Genomic DNA, 18411 nt, shown 5'->3' with positions numbered 1-18411 from the left:
TCCATGTGTTCGAATCGGTTTGAATGATTAGTATGTATGCTAATTAAATTGTCTTAGTTTTAATGATGATTTAAAAATTAGCTTTTTTCCTTGACTTCTTTGTATTATTGTTGTTAATTGTAATTTTTATACTGCTGTAAGCCGCCCTGAGTCCTTTGGAATTGGGCAGCATAGAAGTCAAATTAAACGAACGAACAAATGAATGCATGAATGAATGCATGAATGAATGAATGAATGAATGAATGAATGAATGAATGTGATCCCCTTTTGGGACCTAAGCAAAGTCAGTGGGAAACCCAGATTCACTTAACAACCATGTTACTAACCTAACAACTGAAATGATTCACTCAACAACTGTGTTACTAACTTAACAACTGCAACAATTCACTTAACAACCACGTTACTCACCTAACAACTGCAATGATTCACTTAACAACTATCACAAGAAAGGTCATAAAATAGGGCAGTTCACTTAACACCTGTCTTGCTTAGCAATAGAAACTTGGGGAAAACAATTTTATAAGCTAAGCAGTTTGGTAACAAGATTTGGTAAAAACACTTAAGGGTCACTTACTCATAAACTGTTGTCCATCCATACTCGTTACTTTTGGTGGCGAGAAGTCCAGTGGTGCCTGGATAGGTCATTAGGGCTAAATTGTAGCCCTGAGCATAAACTCTTTTGAGAATGCCGTTGCTACTGATGGTCAGCCAGTACACCTGCCCTCCTGGCATCACCATCCAAAGCGGTAAGCCACTGGCGTCTCTGCGAATATGTACCGAGTGACCGTTGTTGCTGGTGACGGTGCCGAGTTCACCTTCCCCATTATACGTGAAGTTATACAGAAAATCTCTCGTAATCAGATTGAGGGTGTGCAGGTGAGTCCCATTGTTTGTGAACTGATATAGTTCCTGATCAGCTGGAGATGCGATCTCATAAATACTGGCATCGTTGAGATGAGGCTTATTTTGGCTAATGGCACGAATGCGGATGTTCCCGAGGTCGGCGATGTACAAAGTGCCATCGGGAGACACAGCAAGGGAAGAGGGAGCTTTCAGCTTGGCGTCTTTAGCGTATCCACCATCACCTGAAAAATAGGAAGAGAACAGTGTTGGCCATCAAATCTGCAATGGCTGGTCAAAATAAAGAAGGTGTCAGGGTTCCAAGTAACAAACTCAATGCAAGCAAAACTCCGAGTTTCCTCAAAGTATGAATTTATTAGGAAGTTGTTGAAAACCTGACTCTGGAAGACTCAACATTTCAAACGAAAATCTATAAAGTCCTTGCCCCCAGGTCACACATCCATCAGATGGTGGTGTTCTGTCCCAGCAAGGGACCACAAAGAATGCAGCACACACAAAGTCTGTACAAGGTCTGTAGTTTAACAATTTTGCAGAAGCAAAAACTCACCAAAATCTCACCTGCAAGTGCGTCCCCTTGTGGGATTTCACTTCCTCCACAGGTGGAAGAAGCAAAAATGTCCATGAACATGTGCTTGCATGCCAGAGCTGCACACAATAAGGTGTTCCAGCAGGAGCCTACAACTGTATGTGTGCCTGCCAGCTGATTTTTGGTTTGCAGAGAAGTTCTGGGAGGGCATTTTTGGCTTCCAGAGAGCCTCCAGGGGGGATAGAGGAGGGCGTTTTTATCCTCTCCCGGCTCAAGGGAAGCCTTTGGAGTCTGGGGAGGGCGAAACAAGAACCTACTAGGCCTACGAGAAGTTGGGAAACTGATAGTTTCTGGCCTCCAGAGGGCCTCAGGGACCGCCTTCTGCTGCACGAATCCCAGCGACCAGTTAGGTCCCACAGAGTGGGTCTTCTCCGGGTCCCGTCAACCAAACAATGTTGCTTGGTGGGGCCCTGGGGAAGAGCTTTCTCTGTGGCGGCCCCAGCCCTCTGGAACCAACTCCCCCCAGAGATTAGAATTGCCCCCACCCTCCTTGCCTTTCGTAAGCTGCTTAAAACCCACCTCTGCCGCCAGGCATGGGGGAATTGAGATACACTTTCCCCCTAGGCCTCTACAATTTTATGCATGGTATGTCTGTATGTATGATTGGTTTTTATAATAATGGGTTTTTAACTGTTTTTAGTATTGGATTATTGTTATATGCTGTTTTATTCTGTTGTTAGCCGCCCCGAGTCTGCGGAGAGGGGCGGCATACAAATCCAATAATTAAAGATTAAAGATTAAAGCTGTTTTTGCCTTCCCCAGGCATTGAATCGGTATGGGCATTTGTGCATGCGTGATAGCGTGCACCCACGCTCTTTCAGCACCCAAGGGGAAAAAAAAGTTCCTCATCACTGCCCTAGGGACTGAGCAAGCTATGTTAAAGTTGTCAATATTGAGAAATACTACTTTATGGAGTCAAAGTTGAAAAAACCAATTGTCACCATTGAATACAACCTTCATGTATGTATGTATGTATGTATGTATGTATGTATGTATGTATGTATGTATGTATGTATTTATTTATTTATTTATTTATTTATTTATTTATTTATTTATTTATTTATTTATTTATTTATTTATTTATTTATTTATTTATTTATTTATTTATTTATTTATTTATTTATTTATTTATTTATTTATTTATTTATTTATTTATTTATTTATTGGATTTGTATGCCGCCCCTTTCCAGAGACTCGGGGCGGCTAACAGCGACAATAAAACAGTGTACAATAGTAATTTGGTATTGATGATTAAAAATCAATTAATATAAAAACCAAACATACATACATACATACCATGCATAGAATTGTAAAGGCCTAGGGGGAAAGAGGATCTCAATTCCCCCATGCCTGGCGGCAGAGGTGGGTTTTAAGTTGTTTACGAAAGGCAAGGAGGTTGTATGTTGTATGTTGTGAACCGCCCCGAGTCCTTTGAGACGGGCGGCATACAAATCCAATTAAACCTTAAACCTTCTAATCAAGTTGTCTAGCCCACCTGAGAAGCTCCAAAGAATAATAATAATAATAATAATAATAATAATAATAATAATAATAATAATAATAATAATAATAATATATTAGATTTGTATGCCGCCCCTCTCCGAAGACTCGGAGTTCTCCATCACTCTGTTTCACCCTTTACATATTTTTAGTACTGGGAAATATTTTTCTAACTTAATTTAGCCCTGGGTTGCATTCCCCCATGATGGTGAGCCAGGGATATATCAAACCATCATTAAAACATGCCACAATCGTTTGGTCTCTATGGAACAATAATCCAGAAATGGGTGGAATCAAGACCCATAGTCAGCTCCAAACAAAATAATTGTGCTGTGATTTATGGTGACATCCAAATTTGGATGTTGAGTGTTGCACACACAACTCTGCTGTTTTGGAACCTTGTGCATTCCAGTCTGACAAAAATGCAGTGACAATCACAACAGAAAACATTACATTGGCAGCACATTACACTGTCACCCAGAAATGCAATGACATGTTGAGTCAAAATCCTTTTAGGCTGTAAGTGACGAGAACATAGATGGGCTAAAATAAAATGATCGTATTCCATTCGAGACCTCTGGTTTAGATTAATATGAACAGGAAGTTTAGATAGGCATCATAGTCGATGTTTGTTTATCTATCACGCTTCTTAATCACCCATCTCGCTCAGAGAGGCACTCTGGGGCATGTACAATTTAATCAATAAAATTAAGCATTTAAAGCAGAATAATTTAAGATTTTTAAATACAGTAATACCTCGTCTTACGAACCTAATTGGTTCCCGGGGGAGGTTCGTAAGGCGAAAAGTTTGTAAGACAAAACATTGTTTCCCATAGGAAACAATGTAAAATGAATTAATGCGTGCAATGAAAAAAAAATGCAAAAAAGCACCGCCGCCTGGTTGTCACCTTTTGAAACAGCCGGGCGCTTCTCAGCGTTCTCCCAATGCCGAACCTAGAAGTTCGGCAAAAGTTTGGGTTCGGGTGGGCGCCGAGAAGCCCCGCCGCCCGGCTGTCACCTTTTGAAACAGCCGGGGGGCTCCTCGGCGGCCTCCCGAACACCAAACCTGGAAGTTCAGGTTTGGCGTTCGGGTTCAGGATGCTGAGAAGCCCCCTAGCTGTTTCAAAAAGCAACAGCCAAGCGGCGGGGCTTCTCGGCAGCCTCCCGAACCCGAACTTTTGCCGAACTTCCGGGTTCGGCATTTGGGAGGCCGCCGAGAAGCCCCGCCGCGCGGCTGTCATCTTTTGAAACAGCCGGGGGGCTTCTCGGCGGCCTCCCGAATGCCGAACCCGGAAGTTCGGGTTTGGCGTTCGGGTTCAGGAGGACGCCGAGAAGCCCCCCGGCTGTTTCAAAAAGCGACAGCCAGGTGGCGGGGCTTCTCGGCGGCGGCGGCGGGGGGTTCATAAGACGGAAAAAGTTCGTAAGAAGAGGCAAAAATTTTCCGAACCCTGGGTTCGTATCTCGGGTTGTTCGTATGGCAAGGGGTTCGTATCATGAGGTACTACTGTATATTTATGCATATAAACAACATTGTAAAATTCCAAAAAATGGAAAATTCCAGTGTTGAAGTCCACACGTCTTAAAGTTGCCAAGTTTGAAGACCTCAGATCTAACGGATTGTTAATTACATTAATAGCACCGGATCTCCCTCGTCATTTGCATTATAAAATCATAGAAGGGACCTTTGGGGGTCTTCTAGTCCAAGGTAGGAGTCGTTATACCACCTATTGATAATGGAACACAGTTGCCCTATTTCTTCTCACACAGAGCAGAATCATTGCATTGACACAGAAGAATCAGAATGCTAGCAATTCTCAGGCTGACTAATTATTTCACTTCTAAAAAAGAAAAGAAAAAGAATATAAGCCAATTTTGCAATTAAGATAATGTCATTCATCCCGGCACACATTCTTGTTTTTAAAGCATGTGAACTCTGCCCTCCTACCAGGCAAAGCAGCACTCAGTGGAAATGAAGTCCACATTAATGTTGGTAATACAACTGTCCTTTCCAACCCTAAAGAAAAAAGGGAGAAATATTTGCATTCAAAGAGTAGACAAGAGAGACTTGGAGGGGTGAAAGCTTGCATTCTCCAACCTGTAAAATTGAATATACAGCCGTGATTTTGTGAAAAGCTCATTGTTTTGTTTTCAGGCATCCTAGTTTCAAAATAGCTTGTTTGATCACAGATGGAATGCTTCTATCATTCTTGTCATGGCCAAATTGTAACTGATTCTGTATGTATGTGTGAGTTATCATATAGTTTGTCAGGATTTTATAATAATAATAATAATAATAATAATAATAATAATAATAATAATAATAATAATAACAACAATAATAATAATAATTTAGATTTGTATTTATATTTATAATGGTTTTATTTGTATTTATATTTATAATGGTTTTATTTATTGTTTTATTTGACTTTTTGTTATATTGTACCGTATTATTTCTTGTTGTAAGCAGGGATGGGCTACTAGGCGGAACGGGGGTAACGCCGTTCCATTGACGGAAATGGAGCGCATAGGCTCGTTCCATTGCCGTCTGGCGTGCATGCACCATGCACTCGCATCAGTGCGATTCCGGTAAAAATTACCAGGGTTTTTGCTTCTGCGCATATGCGGGACCAAAGAAACTAGCATTTTTTCCTGCCGGAAAGAGATTTCTGCTGCTGCACATGCACAGAAGCCGAATCGCATGCTGGGCATGGGCGCATGCTGGGCGTGCATGCAGGAGTGCACTCCCGGCGCCTTCCGGTAGGGCTGCGATTGGTAGCCCGCCCCTGGTTGTAAGGCACCCTGAGTCCCACCGAGATTGGGCGGTACAGAAGTCAAATTAATTAAATTAAATTAAGTAAATTATCACGACTTGCTAAGGCTGGGTCAGCACGGGAGAATTCACCAGCACTTGCCTGAGAAGCAATCACAGTTGGGATCAATCTTACAGTCACAATCTGTCGGCGCCCCAGCAATGACCGAGATTTCTCCATTGGTGGTGACCTGCTGGATGCGGTTGATCTTCCTCTCATCCGTCTCAGCGATGTACAATACACCGCTGTGAGAGACACCGACAGCACGGGCCGATTCAAGGGTGGAATGGATGGCCACTTTGCTGACCAACACGTGGTCAACGCCCGGAACCTGGCAGTGAATGGGGCGCCCTGCGATGATGCGAACCCGTCTGTTCTGAGAGATTTGCAGGACAATGTTGTTGTCCAGCACATACAATGAATTGTCGAGGGGGTTGACAGCCAGATCTGTTGGCCATTCTAAACGAACCTGCAATGTGAAAAAAGGAATAAAAGCGATTTTAGTCTTCAAAAACAAAAGAATGATATTGCCTTCCTGCTCGTGCAATTATTCTTTAAGCAATTGTGGATAGATATTTTTAAATAGACAATTAAGTTGTTTATTGATTGCAATACAGCAAATAGGGTCCTAATGGTTACATATTTTATGTACTGTTCAGGACTTCGGACTGATTCATTGCATGAGGTGTTTCGGGAAAGAGTTTTTGTAATTTGTCTAAGGGGGCAAACATTTCTCTCTCATCCAGAAGTGCCTACTAAGATTGAATGATCCTGGAGCTGAATAGGATAGGATAAGATAAAATAGAATAGAATAGAATAATCAAAGAATAGAATAGAATAGGATAGAATAGAAGAATCAAAGAATAGAATAGAATAGAATGGAATAATCAAAGAATAGAATAGAATAAAATAAAATAGAATAGAATAGGAAAGATTAGGATAGGATAGGATAGAATAGAACAATCAAAGAATAGAATAGAATAATACAATCAAATAACAGGAATAGAATAGAATAGAATAAGAAATAGGTATAGAATAGAATAGAAAATAGAATAGAATAGAACAGAACAGAATACAAATGTTATTGTCACTTTAAATGTACACTAATAGTTAATAACAATTACAATGAAATTGCATTCACCTCTCAAAAGATAACCATTATGTATATAGCCACTGAAAACAATATAATGTTTCAAAAAAGAAAAAAAATAATACCTTCAGCCCATCTATTCTCCCAGATGATGTGTATGTACTTACCAGGACTATGGAATACCTTGGATAGATAGATAGATAGATAGATAGATAGATAGATAGATAGATAGATAGATAGATAGATAGATAGATAGATGATAGATAGATAAATAAATGGTTTTAGAGCTTGGAGGGGAGCAACTCTGATCCTGAATTGAGTTCCCGAGCTCTCCAAATCACCTTCTAGGTACCTAATTCAAAGCGTTGCCTACTGTTATGTTCATATATTTTATAAAAAGGAGACTGAGAATGTTAGGTTTAAAACTACTTAGGGAGCCATTCAGTGTCATTTCAAAATGCTGGTCTTTTTATCTTAGCCAGATGCTGCAATTAATTTACTACATTAACTCCAGTGGAAAAGGCAGTTTGGAGAAGGATTTGGAAATGGAAAAATTAAATGGTTACTACCATCTAGTGGTAACAGATCTGGGTGGGTGAATGAGTGACCGAGCTGAAAATACTATTCAGCGACTGTAAACCCCCCCATTTTTTTCCAAAAAATATTTGACTACTTGGCATGAAGATGGATGTGGCTGGATTCATCACTATGACAAGAAATGGACTTCTTGTATAGAGGAGATGGATAGGATGAACTATTTGGAGACATTCAGAAGCCTTTGGTCATTTATTTTGCTTTCTTCCTTAATTTGGATCCAGGTCTCTATAATCCAATAACACTATGAAAGAATTGAAGATGAAACCCAATTAAACTTCATGAAATTGCTAATGGAAAATTGCTCTGCTTCTTACTAATACGTTGTAAAGCAGTGATGCTTAATATAATTGGATCTAAAATATAATTTATATAATTGGATATAAGAAATATAATTTCTTATATCCAAATCCAGATATGTAGTTCAGGACTGAACTGTGGAGCTCTTGATAATTCCATGATTAAAGTATTGTTTCCAGCTTGATTGTTTCTCTGGCCTCAATCTTTCTTGAAGGATTAGCCCTTCCTTCCTTCCTTCCTTCCTTCCTTCCTTCCTTCCTTCCTTCCTTCCTTCCTTCCTTCCTTCCCTCCCTCCCTCCCTCTTTATCTTTCCTTCTTTCCCCCTACCTCATCTCACTTTCCTCTCCTTCCTTCCTTCCTTCCTTCCTTCCTTCCTTCCTTCCTTCCTTCCTTCTTTCCTTCCCACCATTATTATTTTTACAAATAACTCAAGGTAGCAGCTTCCTCCTCCAGTTTTCCCTATCACAATCTTGTGGGGTGAATTGGTCAGAGAGAGAAGGACTACCTAGCTGGCTTTCATGACTAAGGTGAGATTTGAACTTGTGTTCCCCTGTGACTTTGAGGCCCTTAATGTCTTAGTGATGCAGTCATGCTACTTTCAAAGTGCCATCAAGCTCTCTTATCCAAAAGGCAGCTTAAGGAATACTTGCTGGTAATCACAGCTTGAAAGCAACATAATTATTATATGCGCAAAAACAAAACTCTTCAAATGCTGCAGGTGTGAAGAAGCAGAGCTGGTAGGAACCTAGTCACATTCCTTCTAAATATGAAATAAACAACCCTAACCTTCCTACCCAGTATAAACCACGAAGCAGCCTTGACTTTGCTTAAATGCATAACTTACAACATTGGAAGATTTTTGTCGCCTACCAAAATCCCAGGGGCAGTAGGGATTATTTTGTTTCATTAAGGAAAGACTTAATGAACTCAATCTGTATAGTCTGGAGGACAGAAGGAAAAGGGGGGACATGATCGAAACATTTAAATATGTTAAAGGGTTAAATAAGGTTCAGGAGAGAAGTGTTTTTAATAGGAAAGTGAACACAAGAACAAGGCGACAGAAGCTGAAGTTAGTTGGGGGAAAGATCAAAAGCAACATGAGAAAATATTATTTTACTGAAAGAGTAGTAGATCCTTGGAACAAACGTCCAGCAGACGTGGTTGGTAAATCCACAGTAACTGAATTTAAACACGCCTGGGATAAACATAGATCCATCCTAAGATAAAATACAGGAAATAGTATAAGGGCAGACTAGATGGATCATGATGTCTTTTTCTGCCGTCAGTCTTCTATGTTTCTATTACAAAAGTATGCAGTATTCCTTGGCTTAGTAGAGTAGAGTAGAGTAGAGTAGAGTAGAATAGAAGAAGGGACCTTGGATGTCTTCTAGTTCAGCCCCCTGCTCAAGCAGGAGAACCTATGTCCTATATCATTTCACGTGTGACTCTATAGACCCATGATGACAAACCTATGGCACGCGTGCCCAAAGTGGCATGTGGAGGCATGTAGCCTGGCATGTGCAGTGTCACCTGTTCCTCTTCTGTGTTTCTGGAGTGCATGTGTGCTTGCCCACATGAGCGTGCCGGAAACCAGAAGTTCATTGTCCGGCGTGCTCGTGCTCACTGGCCAGCTCTTCTTCCTGGTCACATCCCAGATGAGGCCATCACTGGTCTAGACTCTTCTTAAAAACCTCCAGTGAAAGAGTGCCCACGATTTCTGAAGTCAAGCTGTTCCATTGGTTTATTGTCCTCACTGTTAGGAAGTTTCTCCTTAATTCCAAGTTGCTTCTCTCTTTGATTAGTTTCCATCCATTGTTTCTTGTCTTAGCCGTCTGGTGCTTTGGAAAATAAACTGATCTCCTTCTCCTTTTGGTAGCCTCTCAAATGCTGGATTACTGCTAGTCTTTCTTTTTCCAAAGTCTCAGCATCTTTTTTGTACTATGATGACCAAAAGTGGTTGCAGTATTCCAGGTGTGGCCTTCCTAGGGTTTTATAAAGTGGCACTAATATTTCAAGAATTGGCAAACATGACAAAAATATCTTCTTCCTTGAACTCTGGTGGTGTCTTGTCCTCTTTTTTTAACCAAAAGAGTCCTTTTATTTGCAAAAATGTCATTAGTGAGAAAACCCCCCCAATGCTTTTCCAAAGTTCGGATGTATTTTGTGGCATCGCCAAATGAAGCCCTTGGCAGATTTTTGCAGAAGGGAAAGTGCTGTTTGTAAAACTTAGTTACTGACTTGTAACTTGATGCAAATGTAGACATTTATCTGCATACTTTATGCTGCTTAAATAGGTCAAGAATACGCTCAGGTTATTATAATGTAATTTTTGGCTCTAGCAACATTCAGCACTTATTAACTATGTATTATTTGGTGTAATGCATTTGACGAGTGATTCAGATGTTGAGGGGGATGGGGAGAGAGAGGTTTTCTGCCAACTCCAGAGAACAACCTAAGCTACATCCTTCTGGGAAGAGTGACAGGCTGATTGAATTGCAAATCAGCATTGATGAAACTTTTCTTCCTCAACATCAGCAACATCAGATATTTTCAAATCACACTTTCACACAAGAGTAATTCCGTTTGAATTTGATTGCATACATTCCAGAGTTGTTGGTCATAAGAATCTGGAAGCTTTGGCGGGTGTAAAAATCTGTTGCGGGCCAATGTCTTTTGCTTCCCCCCCCCCTCACTTCAGCAGAAACTGAAAATGTATTCAATCATTCTTTTGACAACTGCAGTTCGATGTGATAAGAGTTCTTGTGCTTTTCCCAGTTACAAAATTATCAAATGCGAAGTCTACGGTGCTCTCTGAGTTTAGTTGTTTGTAGACATTAGAGGTTGCCACAAAGAAGAGGGAGTCAAACTATTCCCCAAAGCACCTGAGGGTGGGACAAAAGCAATGGGTGGAAACTAAACAAGGAGAGAAGCAACTTAGAATTAAGGAAAAATTTCCTGATAGTTAGAACAATGAATCAGTGGAACAGCTTGCCTCCAGCAGTTGTGAATGCTCCAACACCAAAAGTTTTTAAGAAGATGTGAGCTGCCCCGAATTTTCAGAGAGGGGCGGCATACAAGTCTAAAAAATTATTATTATTATTATTATTATTATTATTATTATTATTAATAACCATTGGTCTGAAGTAGTGTAGGGTTTCCTGCCTAAGCAGGGGGTTGGATTAGAAGACCTCCTTTCAACTCTGTTGTTGTTGTTGTTGTTGTTGTTATTATTATTATTATTATTATTATTATTATTATTATTATTATTTCATTACCTAACAAGGTAACATCGTCAGCGTGAGTGACTGTAGGTTCATCTACAGTAAAGTCAACCACAAGATACTGTATAGCATAAGGATGTAGGACAGCCATGTTATAGGACATACAGGCAGAAGAGTAGCAGAACACATTCATGAACTCTAACTAAAAGTCAGTCACATGACCATTAAGCTACGCCCACAAAATAAGCCATGCCCACAGTGTGGCAGTAACATTTTTGGCTGCTCATTACAGCCTCTGTGCATGCATAAAATGCTTTGCGCATGTGCAGTGGGTAAAAGAACCCTAATAGCGGCATCCAGGCAGAGGGAGGGAGCGTCATGCTGCCTTCACAGTCAGTTCTCCAACGACCAACAAGCATGAGCGAACTGGGAGCATTTCACCTCTGAACATCTGCCACCTTGCAACCACCAAGTATGCTCAAACAAACATCATTGAAGGAAATGCTCAAGGGAACTTAAATCCAATCCGATGATGTGGTAGAAATGGAGAAGCCAGGGGTTAAAAGAAGGAAAAGCTGTAGCACAAATTTTAATATCTCCGTGTTATATAACTCCGTGTATAAACTCCAAACTGGAGTTCTGAACACAAAAAGGCCTTTTCATTAAAGAAAAAGTTCCAAGGACAGATTCCCACCAGGGTGTGTGAACAATGTTTTAAACTGTTTCATCAGATCACTTGAATTTCAAGGACTGCCGATATCTGAAAACACCCAACAGGATTTTGAAAAGCTGTGTTAATAGTTGAGGAGTTTTTGGAATTCAAGTCCCTGGCAGAATAGCTGGTGATCAGAGATGACGTAGAGCTCGTCGTATGAAGGTCACCAGTTCTCCCTCCCTGACTCAATCCTAAGCAAAATTTCTGTTTTTGAAAAGAGTAGCTTTGAGTACAATTGAGGAAAAAACCCCACCATAATTGCAGTTAAATTTTGTTTAATGTGAATCACATGTCATGTCTTCATTCAAGATGACCTTTCTTTCAGATAAAAAGAAGCAGAATAAAGGAGAATATTTGTAGCTCAGGGTTGAAATGAGGTGTCCTTGGTACTCTCTGAGCTGGGTGCAGATATATATTACCCAAACTAGATAGTATCATCAGTGCTAGATAGATATCAATATCAGATAGATAGATAGATAGATAGATAGATAGATAGATAGATAGATAGATAGAGAGAGAGAGAGAGAGAGAGAGAGAGAGATGAGCTAAATAGATGAGATAGATAGATAGAGAGAGAGAGAGAGAGAGAGAGAGAGAGTTGGAGAGTTGAGCTAAATAGATGTGCTAGATAGATAGATTATATATATATATATATATATACAGTGATCCCTCGATTATCGCGAGGGTTCCGTTCCAAGACCCCTCGCGATAATCGATTTTTCGCGATATAGTGGTGCGGAAGTAAAAACACCATCTGCGCATGCGCACCCTTTTTTTCCATGGCCGCGCATGCGCAGATGGTGTTTTTACTTCCGCACCTGGGAAGACCCAGGGAAGGTTCCTTCCGCCACCCAGCAGCTGATCTTCTCGGCAGCGCCGCAGCAGCGAGAAGCCGAAGATCGGGGTTTCCCCTTTGCATGGGCGGCGGGGAAGACCCAGGGAAGGTTCCTTTGGCCACCCAGCAGCTGATCTGCTCGGCAGCGCCGCAGCAGTGAGGAGCCGAAGATCCGGGTTTCCCCGCCGCCCACGCAAAGGGGAAACCCGGATCTTCGGCTCCTCGCTGCTGCGGCGCTGCCGAGCAGATCAGCTGCTGGCCGGCCGAAGGAACCTTCCCTGGGTCTTCCCCGCCGCCCACGCACCGCTCGAGAGCAAGAGGGGGAGAGATAGAGAAAGAGAGAGAAGGAAAGAAAGAGATGAGAGAGGGAGGAAGAGAGTGTGAGAGAGGAAGAAGCAAGATAGAGAAAGAGAGAGAGAAAGAAAGATGAGAAAGGAAGAGAGTGACGTCATCGGGTGGGAAAATATTTTTAATTAATATTTTTTGAAAAATCGCGATATAGCGTTTCGCGAAGATCGAGATCGCGAAAATCGAGGGATCACTGTATATATAGATAGATAGATAGATAGATAGATAGAGAGAGAGAGAGAGGGAGATATGAGCTAAATAGATGAGCTAGATAGATGAGCTACCTACCTAGATAGATAGATAGATAGATAGAGAGAGAGAGAGAGAGAGATGAGCTAAATAGATGAGATAGATAGATAGATGAGCTACCTAGATAGATAGATAGATAGATAGATGAGATAGAGAGAGAGAGAGAGAGAGAAGAGATGAGCTAGATAGATGAGCTACCTAAATAGATAGATGGATAGACAGACAGACAGACAGAGATAGATGAGATAGGTAGGTAGGTAGGTAGATAGATAGATAGATGAGATAGCTAGATGAGATCAATTAATAAACAAATAGATGAGATAGATAGAAAGATAGACGAGAAAGATAGATAAGATTGGTAGATAGGTAGGATCTAAATGTAGTTCATAAAATCACCTGCCACAATGTCCTACCTGTCAAAGAATACTTTGCCTTCAACTGCAATAATACACGAGCACATAACAGATTCAAACTCAATGTAAACAGCTCAAAACTCGACTGTAGAAAATACGACTTCAGCAACAAGTGATCAATGCCTGGAATGCATTACCCGACTCTGTGGTTTCTTCCCCAAACCCCAAAAGCTTTAACCTTAGACAGTCTATTCAGAATAAGAATATCACGGATGGGATCCCACCAGAAAAACCGTATCTTCTTTAAGTCTGCTATTATACATTCCGCCTCTCTCAGGGGGATCTACTGGCTATGGAATGGCTTCCAAGTTCACGAAATCCCCTTCAGAATTCTACTAACGTTTAATTCTCCCACAAACTTATTAAAGTTAATTAGGATGAATGAACACTGATGATGTTACCTAGTTGGGGTAATGATATGTCTGCAAGAAAACAAACAAGCTCAGAGGGAACCAAAGACCCCTCATCTCAGCCCTGAACTACAAATATTCTCGTTATTACTAATTAGGATGAAAATTTATCTGGCTTTCAGATTTATCCCAATCAAGCTTTTACGGCTTTGTCTTGAGTCTTGGGAGATTTCAGCTGAAGTCACAAAGGTAAAAGATAAAGGTTCCCCTCGCACATACATGTCCTAGTTGTTCCCCACTCTAGGGGGCAATGCTCATCTCCATTTCAAAGCTGAAGAGACAGCACTGTCCAAAGACATCTCCATGGTCATGTGACTGGCATGACTAAATGCCAATGGCGCACCGAACACTGTTACCTTCCCATCAAAGGTGGTCCCTATTTTTCTACTTGCATTTTTTACATGCTTTCAAACTGCTAGTTTGGCAGAAGCTGGGACAAGTAATGGGAGCTCACTTTGTTATGCGGCACTAGGGATTGGAACCGCTGAACTGCCGACCTTTCTGTTCAACAAGCTCAGTGTCTTAGTCACAGAGTTACTGTGCTTCTCTATACAAAGTCACTGTACAGGGAATCAGGGGTGGGCAGGAGGCAGGACGGGGTGGAACGCAGTTCTACCGGTGGAAATGAAGCTCCAGCTGATTGGCGGCATGTTACACCAACACTCCGCAGTCTGCATTGGTTGCCGATCAGTTTCCGGTCACAATTCAAAGTGTTAGTTATGACCTATAAAGCCCTTCATGGCACTGCTGCACGAATCCCAGCGACCAGTTAGGTCCCACAGAGTTGGCCTTCTCCGGGTCCCGTCGACTAAACAATGTCGTCTGGCGGGACCCAGGGGAAGAGCCTTCTCTGTGGCGGCCCTGACTCTCTGGAACCAACTCCCCCCAGATATCAGAGTTGCCCCCACCCTCCTTGCCTTTCGTAAGCTCCTTAAAACCCACCTCTGTCGTCAGGCATGGGGGAATTGAAATTTTCCCTTCCCCCCTAGGCTTATAGAATTTATACATGGTATGTTTGTATGTATGATTGATTCTTTAAATTGGGTTTTTTTAGATTATTTTTAATATTAGATTTGTTTACATTGTCTTTTTTATTGTTGTTAGCCGCCCCGAGTCTTCGGAGAGGGGCGGCATACAAATCTAATAAATAAATAAAACAAAATAAATAAGCCAATGTGATGGAGATATTTGTTAATTTTGTCATGCAAAATGGACCCAGTTTCCAGGCCGAATGGTAACAACGTATGTAAATAGTTAGTGGTGACCTGAGAAATGTCCATGCTGGCATCGCAGCGCAGAGGTTGAGTTGAGGTGAGGCCGTTTGAACCTATCAACGTTGTGATCTGCCCACTTGCGTCGATCTTACGAATCGTGGTGCCGTCTACAAAGTAAATGAAGCCATGCTTATCTATGGTGATACCTGTTGGGGAAAAGGAAAGATAATTCAGCAGCAGGACTAGTAGAGAATAGGACTAGAAATGCAAGACGGAGGAAGGCGACCATCAAGCAAGGAATAACATCAAAGGAGGAACAAATCTCTGGCTCAAGGTTGACTCGGCTTTCCATCCTTCCAAGGTGGGTAAAATGAGGACCCTGATTGTTGGGGGCAATAGGCTGATTCTGTAAACTGCTTATGTAGCAGGACAAGAACTACTTGTTGCCAATAAGGGAGCAGAGACCACAAGGAGATTTGAGATGCTCAGGTATATTGCAAGCGGTTCAGAAGAAATCAAAGAACATCTGAACAGTTTCAAAACTGTCTCTTGGGAGTATTTATACACATGCAAAAGCGTAGAGCGAAATAACCAATCATATATCAAAGAAACAAGGTTATATGATGTAAAAATACAGAAACAATATTACAGAAATGAAAGTACCTGTGGTAGGGCTAACGAAGAACTTGCGGTTAATATGTGGTTATATTTGTGTCAAGCTATATGCCAGTCTATATGCCTAGAGTGCAGGTGACAACCTATCCTACACCATCAAAGATATGTTCCCTTTCCTGAGTACATTTCTTGGTTACGCTTTTAACACTACAGCTGTACCCCAGCCGGGGTACAGCGGAAGCGAGACTGTGTGAACAGAGATTGTCAGCATTAAAAAATTACTTTAAAAATGTCAAGTTGATATCAGATATATGTAGGACAAAGGTCAAATATCAAAAGAGCATAGTTCAGGCAGGTATTGCAGTAGTAAGTAAAAATGCATATATCAGGCCTTAGCCTAGCTTCCTCTCTTAGAGAGGGCTGTAAAAGCACTATGAAGCAGTATATAAGTCTGAATGCTATTGATATTGTCTAAATGAAAAAAACCCAATATGCTCAAGTGGAGGCTCTTAGTGGATAACAACATGCTATGTGAATGAAGAGAGATACAGAGTCCAGCCCATCTTCTGGTATGTCGGCTGCTACCAGAAACATGTACTGATTATTTTTGGCCAATGACAAGGCTTCATTCTGGTAGTTAAAACTTTGATATAGACAAAGGAGGAAGAGGAGGGCGAAGGAGGAGGAGGAAGGGAAAGGGGAAGAAGAAGGAGTAGGAGGAAGAGGAGGAAGAGAAGGATTGTAAGTTTGGTTCTGAAGCCCTTCCTTGTTTTTTATTGTGATTTACTGGTCTGCTATGCTTTGTGAACTGTCATACTTGGTAAACATTCTTGATTTTTATCAATATGTTTTACCACCATGAAGAATGTATGAAGTAGCCATCTGGGGAACTGTGGTCAAAACAAAACATTTCACAAACTGGACATTAGCCAATTAAACTGCACTTGGACATAAACTGATTGAGGAAATAAGTCAAGAGAAGTTACTTCTGGACAGAGATCGATGGGGTCTGTCAACCCAAGTTTCCCATTTTTCAAAAAGAGCCTGATCCTCAATCCACCCGACCCGCATTTCTTTATCACTCTGATGTCTTTTGTGGAAAAACAAAACAGAATATCACACAATGACAATGCTAAACAGGGTTGGGTTTGAAATGCCTCTAAAATATCCAAACTTTGTTTTAATATCCAGTTTTATATTAGTCACAAAACAGCTTAAAAGTGTTCCTGGTTGGTTCAACCATTCTGTTGTGGTTAGCTCTGGCCCAGTTCCTGCCCCAAGGACTGTGGATGTGGGGGAGACATCCACATGCTGCAGGCCTGTTTTGCCCCCAGTGGAATATGATGATGAAGGCTCTTCTGACCAAGAAGACATGAGTGACAGGGAGGAGGAGAGTGTGGCAGGCAGCTCAGAAGGAGATCAATTATCTAGCTCCTCCTTGGATTCAGAACAAGAGTTAATGATACAGCCACGCATGCGGAGAGCAATGCATAGGCAACAACAACTGAGAGATTATTATCAAAGAAAATGAGGCCACCTGTGGTTGGGTGGGGCTGTGGTAATTAGTGAGGCTGCTATAAATAGCAGCCTGTGGGTTTGGCCATTGTGGAGGATTATCTGATTGTTTGGTGTGTTTCGTGACTGCTTTCGTGACTTTGACTTTTTGTGTGCTGATTTTTCCCTGCTTTGAAACTAAACCAGAGCAAAGTGTGTTTCACTTTGTGAAAGAAGGACTTTGAATTGCCTCACAGCTGCAAGCTAAGTATCACAGGACTGATAAGGGACTTATATAAATTACCAGTTTGTTTGGAGACCAGTGCTCTTTGCTATACCAAAAGAGGGCTTGGTTTAAGTGAATTTTCATTATAAAGAACATTGTTTTGAATTTTCAAACGTGTGTGTGTCTGAAATTTGTACCTGTGAATTTTTGGGAGGATTCTACCAGAGAGCCCAACAGAACACATACAAAGATGTTTTTGAGAGCTACCCTCATCTTCAGAGTTTTGGAGGGTTATGGACAAGGTCACCATCCTTCTCAGCAGTTGCTGAAAATTTATGGAATTTCCTCTTTCTGAAGGTCCATCTAACGGCCACCCCCCAATGGTTTATTTATAAAAGAGTCTTATTTCTACCCCCCTCTTATTTCTACCCCCCTTGGTCTTAATTGAATAGAGGCATGCTGATGCTTTTTGTAGGAACCCTATTGTAACTGTTCTTTTCAATTGTGCTGCTCTTATTTTATTGTTTGCTGCACAGATTTGGAAGTAAAGCCTACAAATGCTATCAAAATAGATAAGCACATAGCCATTTCCAAGTACAGTGGTACCTCGGTATTCGACCATAATCCGTTCCAAAGTGTGGTCGAGAACCGATTTGGTCGAGTACTGAATTAATTTATCCCATAGGAAATAATGGAAATGGGTTTAATTGGTTTCCAGCTCCTATTTCCTTTATTTCCTATGGGATAAAGATATGAGGTCTAAGCACTCCAAGCTGTAGTTAGGGTGGGGGCAGTTTCGGGGGGGGGCTCCTTTCCTCAGTGGTTCGTCTTCCCTTTAAGCAGTTACACCAACTTTCTCTTTCCCGCGAGTAGCGACGGCAGCAGAGGCTTTCCTTAGAGCAGCAGCAGCGCCGGGAATGTGAGATGAGA

General features: G+C 41.4%; 1 protein-coding gene across 1 annotated transcript in view; it reads right to left on the bottom strand.

Moving 5' to 3' along the window:
• TENM1 (teneurin transmembrane protein 1) overlaps positions 1-18411 on the bottom strand; it is a 572994-nt gene that overhangs the window by 55105 nt on the left and 499478 nt on the right. The window contains exons 22-24 of the mRNA XM_070759727.1: positions 15198-15352; positions 5860-6226; positions 575-1085 (exon numbers count right to left, since the gene is read on the bottom strand). Coding sequence (XP_070615828.1) covers positions 575-1085; positions 5860-6226; positions 15198-15352 — 1033 coding nt within the window. The remainder of the gene's footprint in view (positions 1-574; positions 1086-5859; positions 6227-15197; positions 15353-18411) is intronic.

Source organism: Erythrolamprus reginae, chromosome 8 (assembly GCF_031021105.1).
Source record: "Erythrolamprus reginae isolate rEryReg1 chromosome 8, rEryReg1.hap1, whole genome shotgun sequence".
Taxonomy (NCBI): Eukaryota; Metazoa; Chordata; class Lepidosauria; order Squamata; family Dipsadidae; genus Erythrolamprus; species Erythrolamprus reginae.
The sequence above is the reverse complement of the archived record's forward strand: the minus strand, read 5'-3'. Positions and strand labels throughout refer to the sequence as shown.